The sequence below is a fragment of the Phaenicophaeus curvirostris genome, chromosome 23 (assembly GCF_032191515.1).
Source record: "Phaenicophaeus curvirostris isolate KB17595 chromosome 23, BPBGC_Pcur_1.0, whole genome shotgun sequence".
NCBI classification, from domain to species: Eukaryota; Metazoa; Chordata; class Aves; order Cuculiformes; family Cuculidae; genus Phaenicophaeus; species Phaenicophaeus curvirostris.
In genome coordinates, this window is record NC_091414.1 from 2,954,727 (window position 1) to 2,979,359 (window position 24,633).

At 52.0% G+C, this 24,633-nt stretch overlaps 1 protein-coding gene across 4 annotated transcripts; it reads right to left on the bottom strand.

Annotated features, from left to right (window-relative positions):
- Window positions 1-630: 630 nt before the first annotated feature.
- On the bottom strand, window positions 631-21,510 carry INPP5B (inositol polyphosphate-5-phosphatase B). 4 transcript variants are annotated; one of them, XM_069875341.1, is made up of 22 exons: window positions 21,364-21,510; window positions 21,192-21,271; window positions 19,939-20,036; window positions 19,562-19,591; window positions 18,713-18,823; window positions 13,310-13,403; window positions 11,563-11,733; window positions 10,972-11,073; window positions 10,477-10,591; window positions 9,475-9,591; window positions 8,558-8,745; window positions 7,706-7,817; window positions 7,459-7,568; window positions 6,549-6,684; window positions 5,484-5,594; window positions 4,482-4,644; window positions 3,857-4,092; window positions 3,521-3,634; window positions 2,376-2,460; window positions 1,891-2,018; window positions 1,583-1,694; window positions 631-1,029 (listed from the first exon to the last, which is right to left on the bottom strand). In XM_069875341.1, exons 1-22 carry the CDS (start codon window positions 21,418-21,420, stop codon window positions 905-907), a joined length of 2,595 nt encoding a protein of 864 aa, XP_069731442.1. In that variant the 5' UTR covers window positions 21,421-21,510; the 3' UTR covers window positions 631-904. The 4 variants fall into 4 exon arrangements, with proteins under 4 accessions (XP_069731442.1, XP_069731443.1, XP_069731444.1 ...); XM_069875342.1 differs by having other exon boundaries at window positions 21,188-21,271; XM_069875343.1 differs by lacking the exons at window positions 18,713-18,823; window positions 19,562-19,591; window positions 19,939-20,036; window positions 21,192-21,271; window positions 21,364-21,510 and adding an exon at window positions 17,535-17,588.
- Window positions 21,511-24,633: the final 3,123 nt, after the last annotated feature.

The following is a 24,633-nucleotide window of genomic DNA, read 5'->3' on the forward strand; positions in this document are numbered from 1 at the left end:
AGTGCGCCGTGGGCGTGGTCACGTGATCCGGGCGCGGCTTCGCGCATGCGCACTCGCGGCCCCTCCTCATTCCTCCTTCATCCCTCTTCCTCTGTCCTCCTTCCCCCCTCCCTCCTCCTCCTCTTTCCTCCCTCTCTCTCCCTTCCTCCCTCCCTCTCTCTCCCTTCCTCCCTCCCTCTCCCTTCCTCCCCCTCCTCCTCTTCCTCCCTCCTCCTCCTCCCTCCCCCTCCTCCTCCCTCCTCCTCCTCCCTCCTCCTCCTCCTCCCTCCTCCCTCCCTCCTCCTCCTCCTTCCTCCCTCCCTCCTCCTCCTCCTTCCTCCCTCCCTCCTCCTCCTTCCTCCCTCCCTCCCTCCTCCTCCTCCTCCTCCCTCCCTCCTCCTCCTCCTCCTCCCTCCCTCCTCCTCCTCCTCCTCCCTCCCTCCCTCCTCCTCCTCCTCCCTCCCTCCTCCCTCCCTCCTCCTCCTCCCTCCCTCCTCCCTCCCTCCTCCTCCTCCTCTCTCCTCCCTCCCTCCCTCCTCCTCCCACAATGAGGTCTCCCCTGGGCCCGTGAACCAAGAGCCTAAACCCACCCTCACCAAACACAGGCTGAAAATAGGGACCAGGATCCTTTTTAATTTAAATAACAAAGACTTAAAAATTCTGGATTTTAATACAAGTTAAATAAAATACACTGTAAATATCAGCTTTTATAGTTTAGCTTGTCTACATACAGCTTATTTAGAAATCTGACACGGCGTGCAGCTTAAAGGGTGACGCCTGGTCCAAGCTGCCTGATCTGTACCCTCAAAAGCAACAGATTGTATAAAATACTGTGATATTTTTAAAAAGAAACCAGTATACTGTACAAAAAAACTAGTTTTACAGTAATTTCATGTCTAAAAAACAGATTAGCTGTGTCTGAACTTCATGGTAAATTGTCTTCTCTCAAGAGGAACTGCTGGATAAACTGCTGAGCTTTCCTCTTCTCAGTTATATCAGGCGCAGGACGTCCAAGAGGAGGTCGGAGTAACAAACCACCAAATATGCTGGCTGCAAGAGAAGAAAAGTCTAGTCTAAATATGCCCCTCTCCAGTTTATCCCCATGGCCCCTCATCCTGTCACTAAAAACTTTTGTAAACAGTCCCTCCCCAGCTTTCTTGTAGCCCTTTCAGGTACTAGAAGGTCGCTGTAACATCTCCTGGGAGCCTTCTCTTCTTTTCCCCAACTCTCTCAGCCTGTCCTCTTATGGGCGGTTCTCCAGCCCTCAGAACATCCTCGTAGCCTCCTCTGGACCTGTTCCAGACGACCCTGGCATCTCCACACCCCTTCACAACTTCATTCAGGCTACTGTAGGGACTGGTTTTCTGTGGGCTGTTTGCTTGTTATTAACTGCTTCCAAGCAGCAGGGGCCAAGACTGCATTTCATAGAATCATAGAATAACCAGGTTGGAAGAGACCCACCAGATCATCAAGTCCAACCATTCCCATCAAACACAAACCATGTCCCTTAGCACCTCGTCCACTCGTCCCTTAAACACCTCCAGGGAAGGGGACTCAACCTGCAAAGCCCCTCTGAACAGAATGGTTATTTTACTCGCCTTACCAAGAATATTCACATCCAAATGGTTCTTCCCTGAATTTTTCAGTAGTTCTCGAAGAAAAGCCATCAGATACTCAAACACATTTTTATGGCACCATGGCAGGTTAGAAAGAATCTGAGGAGGGAGAGAAAACCCAACATTTATGCTGAAGATCTAGCAATGTCTTCAATTTATCTACCACCAACATCTGCCCTGTCTGCAAACAGAATCAGCTCTTAATAACCAAGAAGCAGCAGTTCTAGATCCTTTCTATTATTAGATTATTGAATTTCTGAGAGCAAATCCAGAAGGGACAGAAAGCCCGCAGTACCTGGCTGCTTAGCATGTAGTTGTCTGCATTCTCCAAACAGCTGCTGTAGAACCTGGAGCAGATGACAGGCTCTGGTAGGCTTTCCAGGAAGAGCAGCAGGGCTTCTGCTACCGAGTGGTTGCTGCCAACTGACCCACAGATGGTTAAGGAAGAGGCAAGCACAGCGTCATCTATTTTGCTAGTACATTCATCTCGGTTTCAGACTCCGAGCGCTCCTCCTACTGTTCACAGCTTTGAATTAAATCACTTGACGCCACATGGAAAGCTGTTTCCGTTGGCAGTCGGACTCTTGCGTAACTCATCGGCATCGCAAGGACTCGGTGGGTGCATTCGTACCAGGAGTAACTAGGAGGAACTGCCGACCTCGGTTACCCCACAGAGATGGGGATTTAAAACCACGGTGGAGTATAAAGGACTGATAAAATCTTTCCAGCTTTGATCACTAAGGCACAATGAGCCATCCGAACATCAGTTGGAAAGGATACGGAGGGTGTCGTGCATTCCTTTATCCAAACAATCTCGAATTTGCTCAAATTCAGATCTGAGGCCCGGTTGCTGAAACAGATCCTCCTGCAGAACAGACCATGAGTCACTCTCAAGGGAAAGAGAATTGAGTAAATAGAGCAATGTTGTTATCATCTGGCTGGACAAATCTCTCTAAACTGGTAGGTTCTAGCACAAATCCCACCATGATCAGCTCTAAAAGGCTGTGGCAAGGCAGCAGAGACCAGTGTGGAAGGACAGCGGCTGATGCACACGCACATGAGGCATCATAGAATCATAGAATAACCAGGTTGGAAAAGACCCACTGGATCATCGGGTTCAACCATTCCCATCAATCACTAACCCATGTCCCTCAGCACCTCGTCCACCCGTCCCTTAAAAACCTCCAGGGAAGGTGACTCAACCCCATCCCTGGGCAGCCTCGGACAGGGACCAATGACCCTTTCCGTGAAAAAATTTTTTCTAATGCTCAGCCTGACCCTCCCCTGGCAGAGCTTGAGGCCATTCCCTCTCATCCTGTCCCCTGCCCCTTGGGAGAAGAGCCCAGCTCCCTCCTCTCCACAACCTCCTTTCAGGGAGTTGGAGAGAGCAATGAGGTCTCCCCTCAGCCTCCTCTTCTTCTCCAGCCCCCTCACCAGCTTCGTTGCTCTTCTCTGGACTCTCCAGAGCCTCAACATCCTTCTTGTGGTGAGGGGCCCAGAACTGAACACAGGATTCGAGGAGCGGTCTCACCAGTGCCGAGTCCAGAGGGAGAATAACCTCCCTGGCCCTGCTGGCCACGCCGTTTCTGATCCAAGCCAAGATGCCATTGGCCTTCTTGGCCACCTGGGCCCCTGCTGGCTCCTGTTCAGTCGCTGTCAACCAACACCCCCAGGTCCTTCTCCTCCAGGCAGCTCTTCAGCCAGACTTCTCCTAGTCTGGAGCTGCACAGGGTTGTTGTGCGTCATCACGGAACAGTGCAACCTGGGGTACCAGGATCACTTACTCTCTCTCTGCCACTGCCTAAACATCCACAGTTAGTGCTGACTGTCACTACCGGTACCATTATTGACTGCCATTATCTTCTTCAAAACTAAACCTAACGCAAACAAAACCGTTCTGGGTTTCCAGTACGAGCACTGCCAACCTGCTGGGAAGCATTGCGGTACAAGTGATCCACCATCATCCACAGCTCCTTGGGAATGTCCATGGGCTTTTCAGCTTCAACATCATCCTCACTCATTTCTAGTGGCATCAGGGTCTGAGAGAGGGAGAAGTGGGATGGGGAAAGAAAAAAAAATAAAAGGCAGCTAGCCAAGTTCTTACTCAGCTCTGAAAAAGCTGAAGATGCTGCATGAGCTCTATCAGCGTTCTCAGGCTAGGGATCAGGAAGTAGAGGAAAGCTCCTCAGCAAGAAACAGGACTTAATGTCTAATTTTATGGGTTCTCATGGGTTCAGAAGATAATCTTGTCTTTAACTCACAAGTTTCCAAATGGATTCTGCCGACATGTCCTGGATCGGCTCCCTCATGTAACACAGCGTATGAATGGGAGATCCAAAGCAACTTGGCAGGTAGTCGCCTGTTACAGAGAGAAAATAATCCTTCCCCCTGATAAGACGCAAGACCAAGATATCCTCAAGTTTCTCCTCTCCAGAGTTTAAGCGCGTCGCTGTTGATTTATTAACAAACACCTCCAAGTCAATTGTGATCTCAGCATCTGCCGAAAGATGATTAAAAACCCATGCTCAGTAAAAAAAAAGGCAGTAAACCAATAAGACTGCAAATCATAGAGTCATTAAGGTTGAAAAACACCTCTAAGATCATCCAGCCCAATCATCAGCCCAACACCACTATGTCTACTAAACCACGTTCCAAACACCACAGCTACATGGTTTTTGAACCCCTCCAGGGATGGAGACTCCACCAAGGCCCTGGGCACCCTCATCCAATGCTTCACCACTCTTTCAGTGAAGATTTTCTTTCTAACATCCAATCTAAACCTCCCCTGGCACAACTCAGACACAGCATTCGCAAAACAACAGCGAGAACTAAGGCAGAAGGTGACAATTTTAGCTCGTTAACAGGAGATGAACAATAAGAGCTCACCTGACGGCAGAAAGCCCTTACTGGGGTTAGCAATCAGCCACTCCTTGCAGTAGGTTTCCTCGTCTGGTTTACTGACAAATTCGAACTGGCAAGGCACTTGTCCATTGCGGATTGTAAACTTCTCCACCTGCAGCTGCATGTATTTAACATCCTCAAAATGGAACTGGAAAAAAACAGCAGTCAGCATCAGCAGCCGGTTCCACCTCACCAAGCACCAGCAGCAACTCCTGTCCCACGGTTTAATCATTAAGCAGCACGATGCCCAGACCAACCCTCTTGGCTCCCACACCCCGTCTCTTCTAGGATTACGGGGATTACATTTGCTTACTCTGCACGCTGGAGCTGTTTGCATCAGTGAGCCCTTTAAAGCAAACGCTGCCCTCAAAGAACCCAATGACAGCTAAGAACAAGGAAGCTGTAGCCTCAAGTGTCTCCTTTGCTTATCTTCTGGAATCCCCGACACACAAAGCAAACGCTGGTTTGTGACCTTCTCCAAATCCTTCAGATGTTGCATTTTATGTTCCAAGAAGACAAGGCCACAAAGCACCCCTCTGCTCCCTCTCTCCTCAGGGACTAACACGCTTCGTCCTGGTACTGGGAACGCAATTTATCTCCAGCTGAACAAAACCAGATATTTCTGGGGCTTGTAAACAGAGTACATCTGGAAATCATAGAATCTCTAGGTTGGAAAAGACCTTTAAGTTCAAGTCCAGCCCATGACTAAATCGTATCTCTAAGCACTTTATCTACCCATCTTTTAAATACCTCCCTTAGCAGCCTGTTCCTGGGCTTGATAACCCTTTAGGGTGAAGAATTTTTTCCTGTTGCCCCATCTGAACCTCCCCTGCAGCAGTGTGAAGCCGTAAAGTCAAAACATTCCACTTTTTTGGACCAGACCCATGGGTTCCAAATCCATCTAATGTACTTCTGCTGATGGAATACCCTTCTGGGTTCACGCTTGCCCGGTTTCTCCAGCGGTCACTGCATAGGAACATTTCCTACCTCTCTCTGGGAGAGGGTCACCGAGGGGATGTTGGCATTCTCCAGCTTATCCAGGGAGCGGACTATTTCCTCAAAGGCTTTTCGGTAGAGCTCCTCGTTCACAACCTTCACCTGAAAAGGACACGCGCTGCACCTACCAGCATTCTGTAACCCAGCCCGACACCCATGAGGCCGTTTGATTGCATCAGCGTAGACAACAAAGGAAACGAAGGGAGCCATTTGGAACACTACAAGACCTCCTCGGGATCCAACAGGATCCAGAATGAGCAAGGGAATCACCCCCTTAGCATGAGATCAGCTCATGATCAGAAGAAGCTGACCACAGGCTCCAGTGTGTTGTCAGTGATACAGCACTAGGTTGGAAAAGACCTTTAAGATCAAGTCCAGCCATACCTGCCCGCGACCAAATCACATCTCTAAGCACTTTATCTACCCATCTTTTAAATACCTCCCGGGATACCTCAATCACCTCCCTTAGCAGCCTGTTCCTGGGCTTGATAACCCTTTAGGTGAAGAATTTTTGTCCTGAATCTCTAGGTTGGAAAAGACCTTTAAGTTCAAGTCCAGCCCATGACTAAATCGTATCTCTAAGCACTTTATCTACCCATCTTTTAAATACCTCCCTTAGCAGCCTCTTCCTGGGCTTGATAACCCTTTAGGGTGAAGAATTTTTTCCTGTTGCCCCATCTGAACCTCCCCTGGAGCAGCCTGAAGCCATAAAGACAAAATATTCCACTTTTTTGGACCAGACCCCTGGGTCTTAAATCCATCTAATGTAGGATCACTGCAGGATTCTGTGCAAATTATTAAGAAAATAAGAGAAAAAAAAAAAAGAACACTTCTGAAAACACCTCTGCAGATGTTTGTTATTCTGCTTAACTGAGGCACCAACACAACCCATAGTGTGAACAACATCCCTGTCACATCTTATCGAGCCCACTTTTTAAGCCATTGTTCTCTGTGGATGCCACAAAAGCAGGAGCAGAGGGAAACCCTCCACCTCCTTCCCCACCCTGTGCAGGAGGAGGTCAGCAGAGTGATTTCCTTCAGCACTGACGCACTTACCCCAATATCAAACACAGAGCTAACTGGCTTATGGTCACTGATCTTCAGAGCCATATGGCTGCGGTAGCTCAGCTGAGCAACGTTCTGCCCTTTCCAGAGGATCCGGTCACACCAGGCTGGAACGCGGCACTTCTCACTAAAAAGAGAGGTAGAAACAGCAGTTCAAGCAGAGGAACGACACGAGGCAGAATCCTGCTCTCCCAGAGACACAGTGTTGCCTGGAGCTGGGTCTATCAAAGCTGTATTTTCCACAGCTTCTTTGAGTGCTTATACCAAGTTTGATTGCTCTTAGGTGCCTCTGTATCTTCTGTATCTGCTGTTGGGTCTCTACCTGCATCTCTACACGCTTCCTACTGCTTCAGAGATGCAATTGTTTCGTTCTTTTGACAAAACTAATATATAAAACAATACTCAGAGACATTTTTGACCATAAGAACCATGAAGGATAAGAACTTGGGCTCCACATTTAAAGAATCATGGCATAGTTTGGGTTGGAAGGGATCTCAAAGCCCACCCAGTTCCACCTCTGCCATGGGCAGGGACACCTCCCACTGGATCAGGGGCTCCAAGCCCCATCCAACCTGTCCTTGAACACCTCCAGGGAAGGGGCAGCCACCACTGCTCTGGGCAACCTGGGCCAGAAAGGAATGAAACTAAAATGACTCCTGAATTTTGTCACCTCTAAGAAGAAACTCAATCGATTCCTCTTGAGAAAAAGATTAGGAATGTGTGACAAACAGCAGTGGAAGAAAAGCAATATAAATGGCTGTAAACTAAAAGCATTTTTTGGAGCCAGAGAGGAATCACAATAAGCTCAGAGCTGCAATTCCTTTTAGCTTTGTTTTCACTGCCCTCAATGATAACATCAGATGTGAGTAGCATCACACATCACAGGAGACAATCATGGTACCTTGTGTCCCAGTCATCACAGCCAGCATCGTATTTGTATGTTGGCTGGAAAGAAATCTCTCCCTCTGTAAAGCCTTCAAAGACTGCGTTTGCATTCATTTGCCTCTTTAGCTGTGAAAGAAATCGAGACAATAATAATTTTCACTAAGCACAATTCCCATCTGGGCCAAAAGGGAGATGCCCAGCCCTGAGGAAGCCAAGGACCAACACCCTCAGCACCACCAGCAGGCAGGGAGAGACATCAGTACCTGGTCGTATCGGCAAAGCTCTAGAAACTCTCTCTTATCTACCAGCTGCTTCACTTTTGCTACATCCAGTTCCTCCAGCCGATAGTTGAGGTCACCCAGCCATAAGATCACACTGAAAGAGAACGCACAGCACAAGTCTGCGACGAGGCTTGGAGACATCTGGAAAGCACATTGGCCAGGAAGCACTTTGACCACCCATCAGCTCCTCTTATCTCAACAGGACCAGGTGGATGCTGTGTCTGCTGCCCCATCAGAAAACAAGAGTGAAAACTTGAAAAAAGAAGCGACCTTTTCTACCTTTGCTGGTTTGAATTCCTGTTCTGCATGTTTGTTGCTACCTCTTAGTAACTGGTACTTTTAATAGTTCACACTGGCCAAAACTCACAACCCATCTGGGGAATCAACATGGATTATCGATGCATTCCCACTTCATACTTGAACATTAAGCAAAGCCTGGAGGAGCACAAGGTGGAAGTCACAATGCTATCACAGAATGGTTTGGGTTGGAAGGGACCTTAAAGCCCATCCAGTTCCATCCCTGCCATGGGCAGGGACACCTCCCACTGGATCTGGTTGCTCCAAGCCCCATCCAACCTGGCCTTGAACCCCTCCAGGGATGGGAAGCCACCCCTGCTCTGGGCAACCTGGGCCAGGGCCTCCCCACCCTCACAGCAAAACATTTTTTCCTAATGTCTGCTCTACGGTAAAACTCTCCTGGACCTTCTAAGCTGACAATTTGAACACTGAGCACCCTTTCTCCCACCTCCACTGAGAGAACCTCACACCCCAGTCCACTCAGAAGGTTCTTCCTTGCCACATGCAGCGATTCAGAGAGTCAGATGTAACTCATACTCGTGTTTGCCAATAGTGAGAGGGGGCAAGTTTGGATCCGACTGGCAGAACTGCATCCGAGAGCAGATGTCTTTGAAGTCCTGGTTCCTCCGCTCATATTCCTCCGTGTGAGCTGCAAGGTGAGAATTCACAATGCAGACGCTGGTGTTGTGGAATTTAAATCTTATGGCAACACCACCTTTGTTCCCCTGGAAGATAAAGACAAAGACGTTGGTCAGAAGCTTCTACACAACAGATGAATCCGCAAATGAGTCACTAGCAGTGGACAAGCCAGAAGACCTTCAGGCAGACTATTTAATTGCAGAGGAAGGAAAAGGCTGAAAACGCTAATTAGTGATAACAGCTTCATGGATTCATGTCAGTTAATTCATGTGATGATTGCACACAGCAAGCAAGCACATGGAACTCAGTTTGTAATTCAGGAATTAACTAATCCAGATGGAAATTAAAATCGGTAATGGATCTTTCAACACAAAGCATAACAAAATCATAAATGGGAGAGGAAGCACGTGGCTCAGCTGATCAAAAATGTTCACAGAACTACATTCAAAAGGCACAGGCTCCATTCCAATGACGTGGAATGGCAGGAGGCCAGGAAGTCCTCATCAGGAAAACTAATCTAGATGGACATGTTTCTTCTACTCATGTTTCCTTGTGTTATTTGCACAGAGCCAGCACCAAAATCACATGAGAACAGAGCCATACACAGCTCCACGTAGAGTGGGAAAGAAAAGCCTGTGGAGGAAGCTCTCCCAGCAGGTCCTTGAGCCTTTGTGAGCACACGGCTGATCCCCCCATCAGCGCCCCGAGCGGGCACAGGGACAGGACTGTGTGTTGTTAAAGGCAGCTGGAGGAATAATCAGTATATCCAAGGAGAGGGGCTCTCCAGGGCTCTTCCAAATCTCACCCCTTCTTACCATCCTCCCCATGATTCCAGTTCCTACAGTCTCGATTTCTACCTCGGAGATGTTCAAAGCAAGCTCTGCTTTCACATACAACAGGAGCATGATTCCCACCAGCCGCACAAGTTTCACCTGAAAAACAGATCCCGTTCCGTTAAATCCCAGGATGGGAGGGGTTTGATGAGAGAAGGCACGTCACCCCAGCCCAGAACACGGGCCACCAAAACACAGATGAAGAAAAAGAGAGTTCTTGGCTCATCCAATGGGCTCACCCTACACAGGCTTGAATGGGACATGGCAAAGCAAACATCCCTCAGCATGCAGCAGGGAGGAGCCAAGGATCAGCACCCCAGTAAATGAAGCTGAAGCCCAAAGCAAACCCTACAGCACAGACAAAGTCCATGGAAAAAGCTTCCCTTCAACAACAGCGACAAGAGACAAGGCAGAGCTCAGGAGCAGGAGCCAAACATGAGCAGTATCCCTGCCAAGATTCCTTCCCAACTCATTCCAGCAGGCATTGTGGACACAGACTGGACACACTGCTGGCTCATGTTCAGCTGCTGCCGACCAGCACCTCCAGGTCCTTTTCCACCACGCAGCTTTCCATCTGCTCTTCCCCAAGCCTGGGGTTGTTGTAGCCCAAGTGCAGGACCTGATGCTGAGCCTTGTTGACCCCCATCCCATTGGCTTTGGCCCATCGATCCAGCCTGGCCAGGTCCCTCTTTAGAACCTTCCTGCTCTCCAGCAGATCCACACTCCCACCCAGTTTGGTGTCATCTGCAAACTGACTCAATCCCCTCATCCAGATGAGTAGATGCTTAGCTCTCATCTCCAGTCCCACAGCCTGCGCAGCAGAACTACCTTTGGCACCCCTAGAGCACTTCTGAGCAAGCAAAAAGCCTGCAGACAATGAGCCTCTGGAAGACACAGCAGCTGAGGACAAAAAAGAGCAGAGGGAAGAAGAGGCCCAAGTGGAAAATGATTCCACAACCAAACAACCCCAAAAAAGACATTTACCTTTGCATATTTAGCATCTGGGTGAAGACTATCAGTTACAGCTTTAAACCACTCTTCTTCCTTCGGCGTGTCATTGAAAAAGAAGGCTTCTTTACTCAGATCAAGCTCCTGGAAACTGAGTTAGAGGAAGGAACCCATGGATGCATGCACTTGTTTAGAGCTCCGCAGCCCTCCCCTCTGGGAAAGAACTAAATTTATAACTCAGAACTCAGTTATGTTGATTTTAGAGGTTTGTTAGGTGTAAAACTGAATTAGTGCTAGTATTAAATTGAATAGCATTAAAGATTCTGTAACGCTGCAGTATCGGAGGCCAAACGCTACCAGAATATCAGCCCTTTTAGGTGATGCAAACACGAGCTCTGAAGGGTGACGGGACAAGGCAAAGCAAACATCCCTCAGCTGCAGCGTCCTGGCTGAACACCCTCAGGCTGTGGAGTCACAAGCAAGCAGCCCAGAGTCGAGGTTTGGAAGGACAGGCCAGAAAGAGACACTCACCCCACACAGTAAACGTCTGGAGGCTCAGCATCGCATCTCAGCCACGGCTGGAGGCTTTCCCTGGGGGACTGACCGTTCACGTTGTACGTCCCAACAAAAAACCTGCAAGGAAATCAACTCCATCCCAGAGCTGCAGACTGCAGAGCAGGCAGAAATACCACTCATATTAACCCATGTACGTGATACAGATTCCAACTGTTCCCGGGGGGAAATAGGAAAACGCGACAAAGTTTAAATCCCTAAAATGATTTCATTACAGTATTACAGAATCATAGAATAGTTGGGGTTGGAAGGGACCTTAAAGATCATCCAGTTCCTACCCCCCTGCCCTGGGCAGGGACACCTCCCACTAGATCAGGCCATTTTCTCAACAAGAACCACGAGGCAAGCCTTGACAGAGACATGAATGAAATTCTTCCCTGCTAACTCCCAAACAAGGAAAGAAATGTATTCAGGAAAGTACGAACCATACTTTTCTATAAACGTTCCTATTTGCTGGGACACTGAATGAAATAGCAAACATGGGTTACTTTGACAGCTGATGCTAAATAACTCACTCCCTACAAAGAGAAGAGCAGGAATGACTGTTACCTGAAGCTCTGGAGGTGTGTGTAGGAATCCTCCATCTGTACAAGCTGAGATTTAACAATAGTATCTCTCAGTCCAAACTTTGGTTCTGCTAAGATTGAAGCCTTGTTTGAAGACATGACGCTGGAAGACCGCACCATCTCACTTGTCACTTCAGCTTTGAGTTTGTTTTGCCTGCAAACGAAAGCAAAACTGTGTGATGGAATCCAGGAGACACCCACACCCTAACCAGCTTATTTCTGCCACCGAGGGCTCGATTCACATTCATCTGCCTGCTACACTAAAGACAGATCATCAAGGTTTGGGATCAGCAAACAAGGCTGAAATGAGTATTTCTTAGAGCAGCTCAGATCTCTAGATAAAACCAGCGTAATCTAAATCTCCAGTGGTTCTCACTAAACTGGTGCAGCTGATTTGGAGCTTGGCCTCACACCCACCTAGATGCTGATCATCGAATCATGGAATGGTCTGGGTTGGAAGGGACCTTAAAGCCCATCCAGTTCTAACCCCTCTGCCGTGGGCAGGGACACCTCCCACTGGAACAGGAGCCCCTAGTCCCATCCAACCTGGCCTCAAACACCTCCAGGGATGGCACAGCCACCACTTCTTTGGGCAACCTGGGCCACGGCCTCACTTGCCTACATCTCTCCTGCTTACTGGAGAAAGGAGATGCAAATCTCATCTCTGGCTGCCTCTGCTCAGCCCTTCTGGCCTCAGCAGAAGAATGAAAAAAAAAGCGTGTGTTTACAAAACCTCCTGGGGGAAAACTCCCAGCTTTGCCTAGAAAGGAGGCTGCAGAGTGGGTGGAGGTGGATTCGAGGAGCACCTGGTGGCTCTGCAAACTCCCTTTGAAACAGGAATAGTGCCACAGCTTGGGAGTTCCCACGAGCAAGTGGACGATACAAATCTGAGGTCAACAACCTGCGCACCAGTGCCAAGGAGAGAAGGCAGGCAGGCTCTGAAGGATGTGCAGCAGGGTCCTGGGAACTGGAAAAAGAAACTGTAACGTTGGAAGAGTATCTATGAGACCGGGTGGCCCTGAGCCAGAGCTCTCTGAATTCAAAATAAACAATGCCAGCAGGTCCCGTCCTGCTGAACAGCAAGAATGTGCCCAAATAGGGGCTGAGCAGGGCCGTCTCTGAGTCTTGGCAGCTTATGTAGAACCTTTTATCTCCTACCTAGCATCTGCAGATCTTCTTCTCTAGAAGCTGCCAACTTCTGCTCCAGACCCCACCGCCTCTGGGTCTGCAACCGACACGGTGGCTTGGCAGATTGAACGAGATAACGCAGCCACAAGATTGCTCGAGCACCGCTGCGTGCACAGACCTCACGCTGGCACCAGAGACCAACTTCCCCAGTCGGTTTCCAGCTGAAAACCAGGAAGCTCGGACAAGGAGAAAGCTCTCTACGCTTTCTTTTAATTCTTCTGGACACCAAAGCATCAAGAATTTGCCTACTGCATTTCACCCAATCTAGAGGTACCAGAACTTCGCTGCTACCTCTATTTACTGTCACTACACGGAGAAGCTCTGCATCGCTAAACCAACAAAGAAACATTCTCACCACTTACACTCCTCTCTAGACCTTCCTCAAAGAGCTGATGGGCACAACGCTCCCTTCAGCTGCTGTTTAGTGTTTGACAGGAATGGTTGGACTTGACGATCCGGTGGGTCTCTTCCAACCTGGTGATTCTATGATTTGGTGATTCTATGATTCACCAACTCCACATGAGCTGCGAGAAACCCCCTACCTGGAAGCACTTTTATCAGTGCTGTCGTGGCTCCGGTTCTGACTACCTGCAAGCTTTTTTCCATTCTGTTTGATGCCATCAGAGTCAACCGCTTCTGGAAAATAAAAAAAACAACAAAGTTTCATATTAAACACAAAGTCGTCTTTAGTTTATCGGCGTCTGCATGCAAATACTGGCAGAAACCTGTGAGCAGAATACAATTTAGCTTTGTGCAGAAAAACAAAGTGCCCACAGGCTCTCTTTCAGTTATCTGATAGACTGAGCTTATTTTGACAGTTCCGTGGTGATGCGGTTTCCCCTCCAGAGGAAAAGCTACTGGTGCTGCCTGTCTGCTCGCTGCTGACTCTCCCTCCTGGCTAAGCCAAACCAGGACTTAAGTAGCACAAAATCCAGTTGTTTCTTTCCTAGGAATCCAAAACATGTATGTTAATAACAGGGTTTGCCTTTCTGAAGGAAGACAGTGTACAAAGAAAGAAAGAAAAAGCAGGTGGATGAACTAAAATCCTCTCATTTAAAGGTCTTCTACCAACTTGGGAATAAAGGGTGAGCATAGAGTCACCACACAAACCCATCGTACCCTGGCAGAAACAAGTGCTTCAATGCAAATTGCTCATTCCTAACAAAATAACAGGGCTGCTACCATGCAAATATAACCAAATACGGGTGAGACAGAGCACATCACACTATGTTAGTGAAACTTGACCAGTCTTTCCGCATTTTGTTTCAGTTACAACATTCAGCTCCTACAAGGGGCAAAACAGCAGTTAAAAAAAGAGGTTTCTACGTGGGAATCTCTGTGTGTAAGACACACAAACAGCAGTCTCAGCCTACACCACTGAACACACAAATCTAATGGCTCTAAAGAAACTGTTCTTAAGATGATAAGCTTCTATTTATTTAGCTGAGCTTCTCCTTGAGAGAGCACAATCCAGAATAGCTAAGATGTTGTTGCTCCCCGAGTACATTCTCCAGGACAAAAGCACAAGCCAGAAACAGAACTTGAAGTGCTTTAACCTAAGCGCTGCGATATAAACAAGCTGACAAGAAGTGGCCTTATTCTGGGCTTGGAGAACCTCTCCTCTGTGAATAGAGATGGTGTAAGAGGATTTATCAGAGGAATGCGTCACTCCAAGCTCACTGCAACCCACACAGCCAAAGCCATGGAGAATTGTGCAGGAGCAGGGGCAGCTCTGGGATGCGGATTCTCACCAAGCTGGAGCTCCACAGGCGTTAAGTAATCAGTGCTACCTGAACATCTGCACATTTTCCCAAGGAAGAATGGATTTCATCAAGACAGTGACAAGAACCTACTCAATTTTCACTTTAACAACTATTTCTGTTTCAACAGGGAGGGAGAAACAGCTCAGGCTTTGTTACCCAGACAGAAGGATGATGTCCCCCACTCTGTGCTGCTACAGAATCCAGAGATTGGAATTCACACTTTTGCATTCTAACCTCTTTAGCAGAAATCAGTTTTAGCTAGGATTCTCCTGCAAGATTAGCCCTGGAAAAGGGTTGTTTCCTTCAGACGAAGGTACACAGGCTGCCCAGGGAGGGGGTTGAGTCCCCTTCCCTGGAGGGGTTTAAGGGACGGGTGGATGAGGTGCTGAGGGACATGGTTTAGTGATTGATGGGAATGGTTGGACTCGATGATCTGGTGGGTCTCTTCCAACCTGGTGATTCTGTGATTCTATGATTCTACCTGGATGCAGCCTGCTTGAACCAAAAGGATCATATGTTAGTGACCTCGTGTAGAATGTTTCAGCAGATCATGCCCTCATTCCATAATTGAACTGGGCACAGAAATTAAGAGCTGTGTGCAGTAATTAGGGAACAGCATAATATGCACGGCCCGAATTCGACAGGATTTGCAATTAAATGAGATTTAAGCAGTAATAAAGACCTTCTTGTTAGAAATGTGCAGTCACACAGCAGCATTCTGGTAAAGTAGGATCCAGGCGCAGTGTTCAAAAGGGAGAATTCAATTAGCCTTGTCATTAGTTATACGAGTCTCAGCCAGCCTGCTCCTTACTTAGAATCATAGAATCACCAGGTTGGAAAGGACCCACTGGATCATCGAGTCCAACCATTCCCATCAATCACTAACCCATGTCCCTCAGCACCTCGTCCACCCGTCCCTTAAACCCCTCCAGGGAAGGGGACTCAACCACCTCCCTGGGCAGCCTCTGCCACTGCCCAATGACCCTTTCCGTGAAATTTTGTTTCCTAATATTCAGCCTAAACCTCTCCTGGTGGAGCTTGAGGCCATTCCCTCTTGTCCTGTCCCCTGTCCCTTGGGAGAAGAGCCCAGCTCCCTCCTCTCCACAACCTCCTTTCAGGTAGTTGTAGAGAGCAATGAGGTCTCCCCTCAGCCTTCTCTTCTCCAGGCTAAACAACCAATCAATCACCAAACCATGCCCCTCAACCCCTTAACGAACATCTAAGCACTGTCCATGGGGGACTGGGCTGCTCCAGGCTGGAGGGAAGTAATTTTGTGGCGTTTGCTGTTCCACACGAAGCAAGGCTGCAGCTGGGGAGGCGACTGCACGCGTGTGCACACTGGCAGGATGCTAGGCAGGGGCCACAACCAAAACTGTGAACAAAAACCACACAGGGCAAAGCACCCTGAAAGAAGACTTGACAGATGCTCTCATTCGTTAGCCAGCCTTAATTCTCAGAAGGTCCAACGAACTCATATCCCTCTGCTAGCAAACGGTAGCATTTACACCATATGAAAGTTGTTAACTGCGTATCCACATTCATTTAAGGACAGAACGAGTTAGAGCTTTGCCTGGATAACCTCACTCTCTATCAGTTTGCGTTCCAAAAGGCCCCAGGTGACAGCAGAGAGAGTTTTCTTCTGCTAATACAAGGGAGGGGGAAAGAGAGAGGTCCCTAGGCTCCTCTAAGAAAACACAATGATGCCTTGGAAGGGCAGCCTTGCCAAAGCTCAAAGGTAGGATCTGATAGGAGTAGGACTTCCCAAGGGATTCGTCGTTCAAAATGCTCCAGGTAGAACCAACCACCCAGCTGAAGGAGCCAGGCTGCGTTTCACTCCCATGCTCGCAGAGGTGCCCACGTGTCCCACTCAGCACCAAGGCACGAGCTGACCCCAACCCCAAAGGGTGCCCCGGAGACCCCTCCCGCACCGCGGCCTCCAAGACAAAGTTCATCTCTTTTTTAATTACCGATAAACACGGAAATAAAGCGAAGGACTGTCAGCGATACCGAACGGCGCCTTCCTGAACGGAGAGGAGCCCAGCCTTGCAAAAGAAGGCAGGTGAGCTCAGGGCGGTGCAGGTGGGATTCTGCATCCCACCCTGACTTCCAGGGGTTGCTCCAGCTCTCCAAGTCCCTTCCAGGTGCACAGAGGGAGACAGCGGAGGGCATAGGATGGGGAGGGATGGAATGGGACGGGAAGAGATGGGGGCACGGGATGGGGAGAGATGGGATGGGATGGGGAGGGATAGGGAGAGATGGGGAGGGTTGGAATAGGATGGAGGCATGGGATGGAATGGGATGGGAAGGATGGAATGGGATGGGGAGGGATGGGGACAAGGGACGGGGAGAAAAGGAATGGGATGAGGAGGGACGGAATGGGATGGGGAGGGATGGGGGCACGGGATGGGGAGGGATGGAATGGGATGGGGAGGGATGGGGAGGGATGGAATTGGATGGAATGGGATGGGGAGGAATGGGGACAAGGGACGGGGAGAAATGGAATGGGATGAGGAGGGACGGAATGGGATGGAATGGGATGGGGGCACGAGATGGGGAGGGACGGAATGGAATGGAATGGGATGGGGACACGAGATGGGGAGGGATGGGATGGAATGGGATGGAAAGGGATGGGGAGGGATGGAATGGGATGGAATGGGATGGGGAAGGACGGGGAGAGATGGAATGGGATGGAATGGGATGGGGAGGGACGGGGAGGGATGGGGACACGGGACGGGGAGGGACGGGGGCACGGAAGGAGGTGGGACGGGGACACGGGACGCGGAGGGACAAGGCAGGTCCCGCCGCACGGACCCCGCGGGGAAGCGGCTGCTTCCCGGGGCGCGAGGAGGGACGCGGGCAGCGAACCCGCGGAGCCCCCGCGGGCTGCGGCGCTCCGGGCGGGCGAGGCCGCGATCCCCAGTGTCCCAAGCCCGTCCTGCCCCGTCCTGCCCGCGGGAAGGGCCCCCGCAGCTGCCCCCCCAGCCCCTCCCGGCCCCGCGCTCACCTCGGCGCGGCCGCCCGCCCGCGGACATCGCCGCCGCTCGGCGCCACCGCTCGCCCCGCCCATCCAGGCCACGCCCCCTCGCACCGCCTCCACCAATCACCTAATAGAACCCTGTGCTGGTCACGCCCCTCCCGCTCTGGCCACGCCCCCTTCCCAACCCACCGATTCAGACACTCCCTTCCGCGTTGGCCACGCCCCCACAGCACGTGCTCAGCCAATCATGATACAGACTCCTGTGTTGGCCACGCCCCCCAAGCTCTGGCCACGCCCCCTTCCCAACCCCACCGGTTCAGACACTCCCTTCCGCGTTGGCCACGCCCCCACAGCACGTGCTCAGCCAATCATGATACAGACTCCTGTGTTGGCCACGCCCTCCAAGCTCTGGCCACGCCCCCTTCGTGGTTCCACCAATCACAACACTGTCTTCTGCTCTGGCCCCGCCCCTCGTTTTGGCTCCGCCCCCTGTGCTGGCCACGTCCAACCCTTCCAGTGAGACCTCAATTGTGTCTAGGTCTGGAATCCTCAACATAAGGAGGAGATGGAGCTGTTGGAAGGGTCCAGAGGAGGCTACAAAGATGAGCCAAGGGCTGGAGCACCTCCCGTACAAGGACAGGCTGAGAGAGTTGGGGTTGTTCAGCCTGGAGAAGAGAAGGCTCCAAGGAGACCTTAGAGCGACCTTCCAGTACCTGAAGGGGCTACAAGAAAGCTGGGGAGGGGCTGTTCACAAAGGTTTGTAGTGATAGGATCTGTAGGGCAGATTTAGACTAGACATAAGGAGGAATTTCCTCACTATGAGGGTGGGGAGGCCCTGGAACAGGTTGCCCAGAGCAGTGGTGGCTGCCCCATCCCTGGAGGGGTTCAAGGCCAGGTTGGATGGGGCTTGGAGCCCCTGATCCAGTGGGAGGTGGCCCTGCCCATGGTAGAGGGCTGGAACTGGATGATCTTTAAGGTCCCTTCCAACACAAACTATTCTATGATCATGCAAGCAGCCAACTGCTTATTGCAGCGCTTGCAACCACTCAGTCAGCACACAGATCCCCGCTCCAGAGCCGTCGGACGACACGGAATCATCACACTCCCACATCAGCAGTGAGGCCGACGCCACTCTTCCACCAGGACACCAAATGCCACCTGCTCCAGCCCCAGTCCCGCGGCCACGGAGTGCGGATTGCTCGTACCTGGGCTGCACCGAGCGACCTCCTGCAGGAACGTGCGCGTGTGGGAACCAAACGGCAACCGCACCATGAGCCGATCGTCTTCGGAACTTATCTGGATGGTCACATCGGAGCCTAAAGATGTTGGGAGAAGGAAAGCTCTTGTGGTCAGTGCGGATGAGCCTTCAGGCACCAAGCTCCTTCTCCACCCTACAACTGCTGGTGCCTGCACACAGACCTCAGCAACAAGGCTCCCCGTGCTTTCTTATCGTGGTCCTTTCTCACGTTTCACAGAATACCATTTCAAAACATAAAACCAGCATTTACAATAATTTTTTTCTGTTCTTGTAAGGAGCCTACAAGAAAGCTGGGGAGGGACCATTTACAAAGGCTTGTAGCGACAGGACAAGGGCCAATGGGGATAAACTGGAGAGAGGCAGATTTAGACTGGACTAAGGAGAAATTTCTTCACAATGAGAGTGGGGAAGACCTGGAAGAGGTTACCCAGGGAAGTCGTGGCTGCCCCATCCCTGGAGGTGTTCAAGGCCAGGTTGGATGGGGCTTGGTCAGCCTGATCCACTGGGAGGTGTCCCTGCCCATGGCAGAGGGGTTGGAATTGGATTATCTTTAAGGTCCTTTCCAACTCAAGCTACTCTATGATTCTCTTCAGTGACAATAATGAATCTTCCAGTAGCAGTTTAAAAGCATTTGAAAGAACTGTTCCTTCAGTTGAACTTGGTGGCAATGCTCATTAGCATGAACACAATCAAGGCAAACAGCACACTGAGGTCCCAACAGCAGCTTCCTGGGTCAACAGCCCCACTGAGAGCAGGAATGCCCACCCGCTAGGCACTGAGCAACAACCCAACTCACCGACAACATGAAGGTCACTGTCAAGCACAACTGTGAAAGTGAAACAGAGTTCAGTCACAAAGCTGAGTAACGGGGCTTGCAGACCACACTGACACCAGACCAGCACCCACTTAGCTCCAACCTCCTTTGAGGAGCTGCAGAGATCAATGAGGTCTCCCCTCAGCCTTTCCTTCTCCAGGCTAAACAGCCCCAGTTCCCTCAGCCGCTCCTCATAACCCTTGTTCTCCAACCCCTTCCTCATCTCCATTCCACCTCTCTAGACACACTCCAGCCCCTCAATGTCTTTCTTGTAGTGAGGGGCCCAAAACTGAACCCGAGATTAGAGGCACAGCCTCACCAATCCTGAGTACAGGGGGAAGGATGAAGTGTGTCAGTACCTTCTTCCACTGCAAACCCTTCTGTGATTGGGATGACCTTCTCCAGCCAGACATCCTCAGCCGTGATGGCCATTCGCCGGTGAGTGTACACATAGATCCTGCAAGCACGAAGCAGACACGGAGGCAGCACCTCCTCGATTCTGGCACCTCTGGTGGTATGGACCCCAGCCCAGCCCGCAGTGCCTGCTAGCACGAAGCCCAGAGCAAGTTCTCCACCACGTGCCCACCTGCCCACTTACCCCATTGTTGAAATACGGCTTTATTTGTGTTACTGGCAAAACACGACAGCCCCTTAAAATCATAGAACCACCAGGTTGGAAGAGACCCACCAGATCATTGAGTCCAACCATTCCCATCAATCACTAACCCATGTCCCTCAGCACCTCATCCACCCGTCCCTTAAACCCCTCCAGGGAAGGTGACTCAACCCCCTCCCTGGGCAGCCTCTGACAGTGCCCGGTGACCCTTTCTGGGAATTTTTTTTCCTAAAGTCCAGCCTGAACCTCCCCTGGTGGAGCTTGAGGCCATTCCCTCTCGTCCTGTCCCCTGTCCCTTGGGAGAAGAGCCCAGCTCCCTCCTCTCCACAACCTCCTTTCAGGGAGTTGGAGAGAGCAATGAGGTCTCCCCTCAGCCTCCTCTTCTCCAGGCTAAACACCCCCAGCTCTCTCAGCCGCTCCTCTTGTTCTCCAGCCCCCTCACCAGCTTCGTTGCTCTTCTCTGGACTCGCTCCAGAGCCTCAACATCCTTCTGGTGGTGAGGGGCCCAGAACTGAACACAGGATTCGAGGAGCGGTCTCACCAGTGCCGAGTCCAGAGGGAGAATAACCTCCCTGGCCCTGCTGGTCACGCCGTGTCTGATCTAAGCCAAGATGCCATTGGCCTTCTTGGCCACCTGGGCCCCTGCTGGCTCATGTTCAGTTGCTGTCAACCAACACCCCCAGGTCCCTCTCCTCCAGGCAGCTCTTCAGCCAGACTTCTCCTAGTCTGGAGCTGCACAGGGTTGTTGTGCCCCAAGCACAGGACCTTGCACTGGGCTTTCCTCATCACCATCCACAACAAATGGGAAGAGAAATGCCAAGGCCTTCACATTGCTACCCGACTGGACTCCACCCCAGTACAAAGTCTTTTGGATGGGAACAGCTTTCCAGGTGGTTTCCAAAGCCAGCAGGACACCTGCCAAGCGCCTGGCTTTCCCGCAGACCCTTTCCCCACCAGGACCCTCCAGCATCACCCCACGATGCCCTCAGCACCTACGCATGCTCTCCATCGCTCTGCACCAAGCCCAGCAGCCGGCTCCCGCCGCGCTCCCCACCAGCCAGGACGCCCTGCACCGCCTGCGGATGGGGGTCAAGGAAAAGTGGGTCCAGCGGGAACCCAGTTTCCCCCCACAAGCCTCCCTGCAAATCCCACCCGGGGCAAAGGATACGATCCGGCAGGTTGCCGCGTCGCCCAGGCTCTCCTGGATGGCGACCGACTGGTCCATCCTTGGCTTGGCACTGGGACCAGCAGCAGGGCCGGCACCAGAGGGTCCCCCAGCCCCACTCCCTGGCACCGGCGTCACCCCTAGTCCTGCTCCCGCCCTCTGGTACTAATACCAGCAGCTTTCCTGGTCACATTCCCAGCACTGGTCCCAGTGGCTCCTGTGGTCCTGCTCCCCCTCCCCAGCACCAGTGGCTCCCCCAGTCCCTGGTACTGGTCCCAGTGGCTCCCCTGGTCCTGTTCCCCCTCCCCAGCACCACTACCAGTGGCTCCCGCAGTCCCTGACACTGGTCCCAGTGGCTCCCTTGGTCCTGCTCCCCCTCCCCGGCACCGGTACCGGTGGCTCCCCCAGCCCCAGTCCCTGGTACTGGTCCCAGTGGCTCCCCCAGTCCTGCTCCCCGTCTCTGGCACGGGTAACGGCACTGACAGCTCCCCCACCTCCCCTCCCCGGTACCGGCTGTTCCTCCGCTCCAGCCCCGGCTCCTCCCCGGCCCCGGGCGGGGCTCCGCTGGGTGACGCGGCGGGGCCGGAGGCCGCAGGGCAGCGGGGCCGGAGGCCGCAGGGCAGCGGCGGGACTGCGAGAGGCCCCAGACACCCACCCCCCCACCCCCCCCGCCACCAAACTGGGACCAGGCGAGCCCCCAAGACCTCTCTCTCCCAACAAACTGGGACCAGGAATACCCGAAGGCCTCCCTCTCCCACCAAGCTGGGACCAGGAGTACCTCGAGACCCCCTCTCCCACCAAACTGGGACCTGGAGAGCCCCAAGACCCCCTCTCCCACTAAGCTGGGGTCAGTTGAGCCCCAAGACCCCCCTCTCCCAATAAACTGGGACCAGGAGAGCCCTAAGACACCCCTCTCCCACCAAAGTGGGACCAGGAATACCCCAAGACCCCCGTCTCCCACCAAGCTGGGGCCAGTCGAGTCCCAAGACCCCCTCTCTCCCACCAAACTGGAACCAGAAGTACCCCAAGAGCCCCCTCTCCCACCAAACTGGGACCAGGAGAGCCCCAAGACCCCCGTCTCCCACCAAACTGGGACCAGGAGTACCCGAAGGCCTCCCTCTCCCACCAAGCTGGGACTAGGAGTACCTTGAGATCCCCTCTCCCACCAAACTAGGACCAGGAGAGCCCCAAGACCCCCCTCTCCCACCAAACTGGGACCAGGAGTACCCCAAGACCCCCGTCTCCCATCAGACTGGGACCGGGAGAGCCCCAAAACCCCCTCTCCCACCAAGCTGGGGCCAGGAGCACCCCAAAACACACCCCCACACCGCGACACCAGGCCAAGAGAAGGCACTGGGGAGCTGGGAGGGTTGTTTTCCCAGTGAGATGTGTCGGATGCTGCTGGAAACCATCACCAGCCAGAGTCCTTCTCCTAGCAGAGATGGGGAGTTTGCCCCAAGGCAGCCCCTTCTGCAGCTGCAGGAGCGACAGCCAGGATCTAGGATTGGGAAAACCGCAAGCAGTTTCTGCTAAAGTAACTGCTCTGCCGTCAGCTTTTCCGCTCCTGCAGCCACCCAGGATGAGCAAGGAAACGAGAGGAGAACGGTCTGGGACCTCTGCTATAAACACTGACCCCTTGTTCTGACACAAAGTCCTTTCAGCCAGGCTCTTCCCATCCAATCCTACATCCCCCGTGCAGAACTTCCCAACCTCCAGCACCCCAGGAGGACTGGGGAAAGCATGAAAAGCACGAATCCAGACCCTCCCACGGGTCCCATCATGTCCCACCACGCTTGCCCTCCCCCCTGACCAGGGTGACAACCCACAGCTTTGGTATTTTTGCAAGTATTTCTTGAAGAGGCGGCAGTGGCAGGGGACAGCACGGGGTTTGCACGCTCAACGGCGCATCCATGACGGCAAATCCTACATATCAGCTCCTTGGGATGCAAGGGAAGCACCCAGGTGGGTTCACATTACAACGCTCACAGCTCTGCTCTACCCCTAGCAGTAAAGATTCACAGCTGCGATACAGGATCGTCCAAAACACGAGACACTTTTTAGATTAATCCCATTTTCCTGCCTAAGAATGAAAGATGAAACAGGTTGCCCAGGGAGGTTGTGGCTGCTCCATCCCTGGAGGGGTTCAAGGGCAGGTTGGATGGGGCTTGGAGCCCCTGATCCAGTGGGAGGTGTCCCTGCCCATCACAGGGTGTTGGAACTAGATGATCATTAAGATCTCTTCCAACCCAAACTATTCTATGATCCTGTTCTACAAAGCATAGAGTTTTCCCTACCCAGGCAAGAGATATTTCAATACCAACACAGTTTTAAGCTCCCAAGCAAGAGGGTGCCCAGACGGGCTGTGCTACAAGCAGCTCACTGATTACAGCAGACGCTGTGCCTTCAGCCAAGGCAGAATTTTTGGGGTTTTAAGCAGGCTTAACACCCTCTTGTTCCCAATCCCAGTATCCGCAAGCAGCGCAGGGGCACACGCTGCAGCAGCTCTCAGAAATCGTACCTATCTCAGAAGGAGACAGGTTTGGGGCAGGGTGGAATACGCCTGCGTAGCTTCTGTGGTGCATGGATCAGGTGTTTTTCCTGCAGCTACGCTGGGGGAGCCTCGATTAGAAGTATTTCAAATTCACTGAAAAGTAGGACACGGAACAGGAGCCATGACTCACCGGCCCTGGGAAGCTGCAGGATTTAGATTGGAGCTTAGGGATGAGAGGTGGGATTTGGGTCCTGTGCAGGGCAGCTACGGAGCCAAGCGGAGTGAATCCAGGCAAGCGGAGCTACCCAGCAGCAAACCAGACGCGGTGGTGGTGGCTGGTTATGCTGCTGAGCTGCATGAGCAGCCCAGGAGGAAGAAGGTTTCCTTGCGTGGGCTTCAGGAACATCTACAGCAGCTCAGCTGGCCAGGCAGTGACTTGTACCCTGCTAGCTGGGCAGGAGTGTCCACCCACCAGCCCTTGATGCCACCGCAGGAGCTGCTGCTGGAAAGATGAGGAGGAAAACTGCTGCTGCTCCAGGGTGCTAACAGAAGGGCTTTTCTGCCTAACCAGCCACCCAGGAGAAGAGCACAAAAGGCTTTTGCCACGTGCTTCAGTGTCCCTGGCATGCACTATTTGGGCTTATGAAGCCCCAGTGCCTCTCTTTTGCGTCAGAAATTCGTCCGGTCCAGTTGTAACCCAGAAGAGGCTCAAACTGAGACTGGGAAGCAGGTGGAAAGGGGAGAACATCCCATAGAGGGAGCATCCCACAGGGAAGCTGCTC

What these genes read in the sequence shown, in the direction of transcription:
- INPP5B (XM_069875341.1), bottom strand. Translation starts at nt 21,420, where the DNA reads ATGGACCAGTCGGTCGCCATCCAGGAGAGCCTGGGCGACGCGGCAACC. An exon ending in CAGTGACCTTCATGTTGTCG is followed by an intron (nt 18,824 to 19,561) that starts GTGAGTTGGGTT and finishes CAACATCTTTAG; the next exon opens with GCTCCGATGTGACCATCCAG. An exon ending in CAGAATCCATTTGGAAACTT is followed by an intron (nt 3,635 to 3,856) that starts GTGAGTTAAAGA and finishes TCCCTCTCTCAG; the next exon opens with ACCCTGATGCCACTAGAAAT.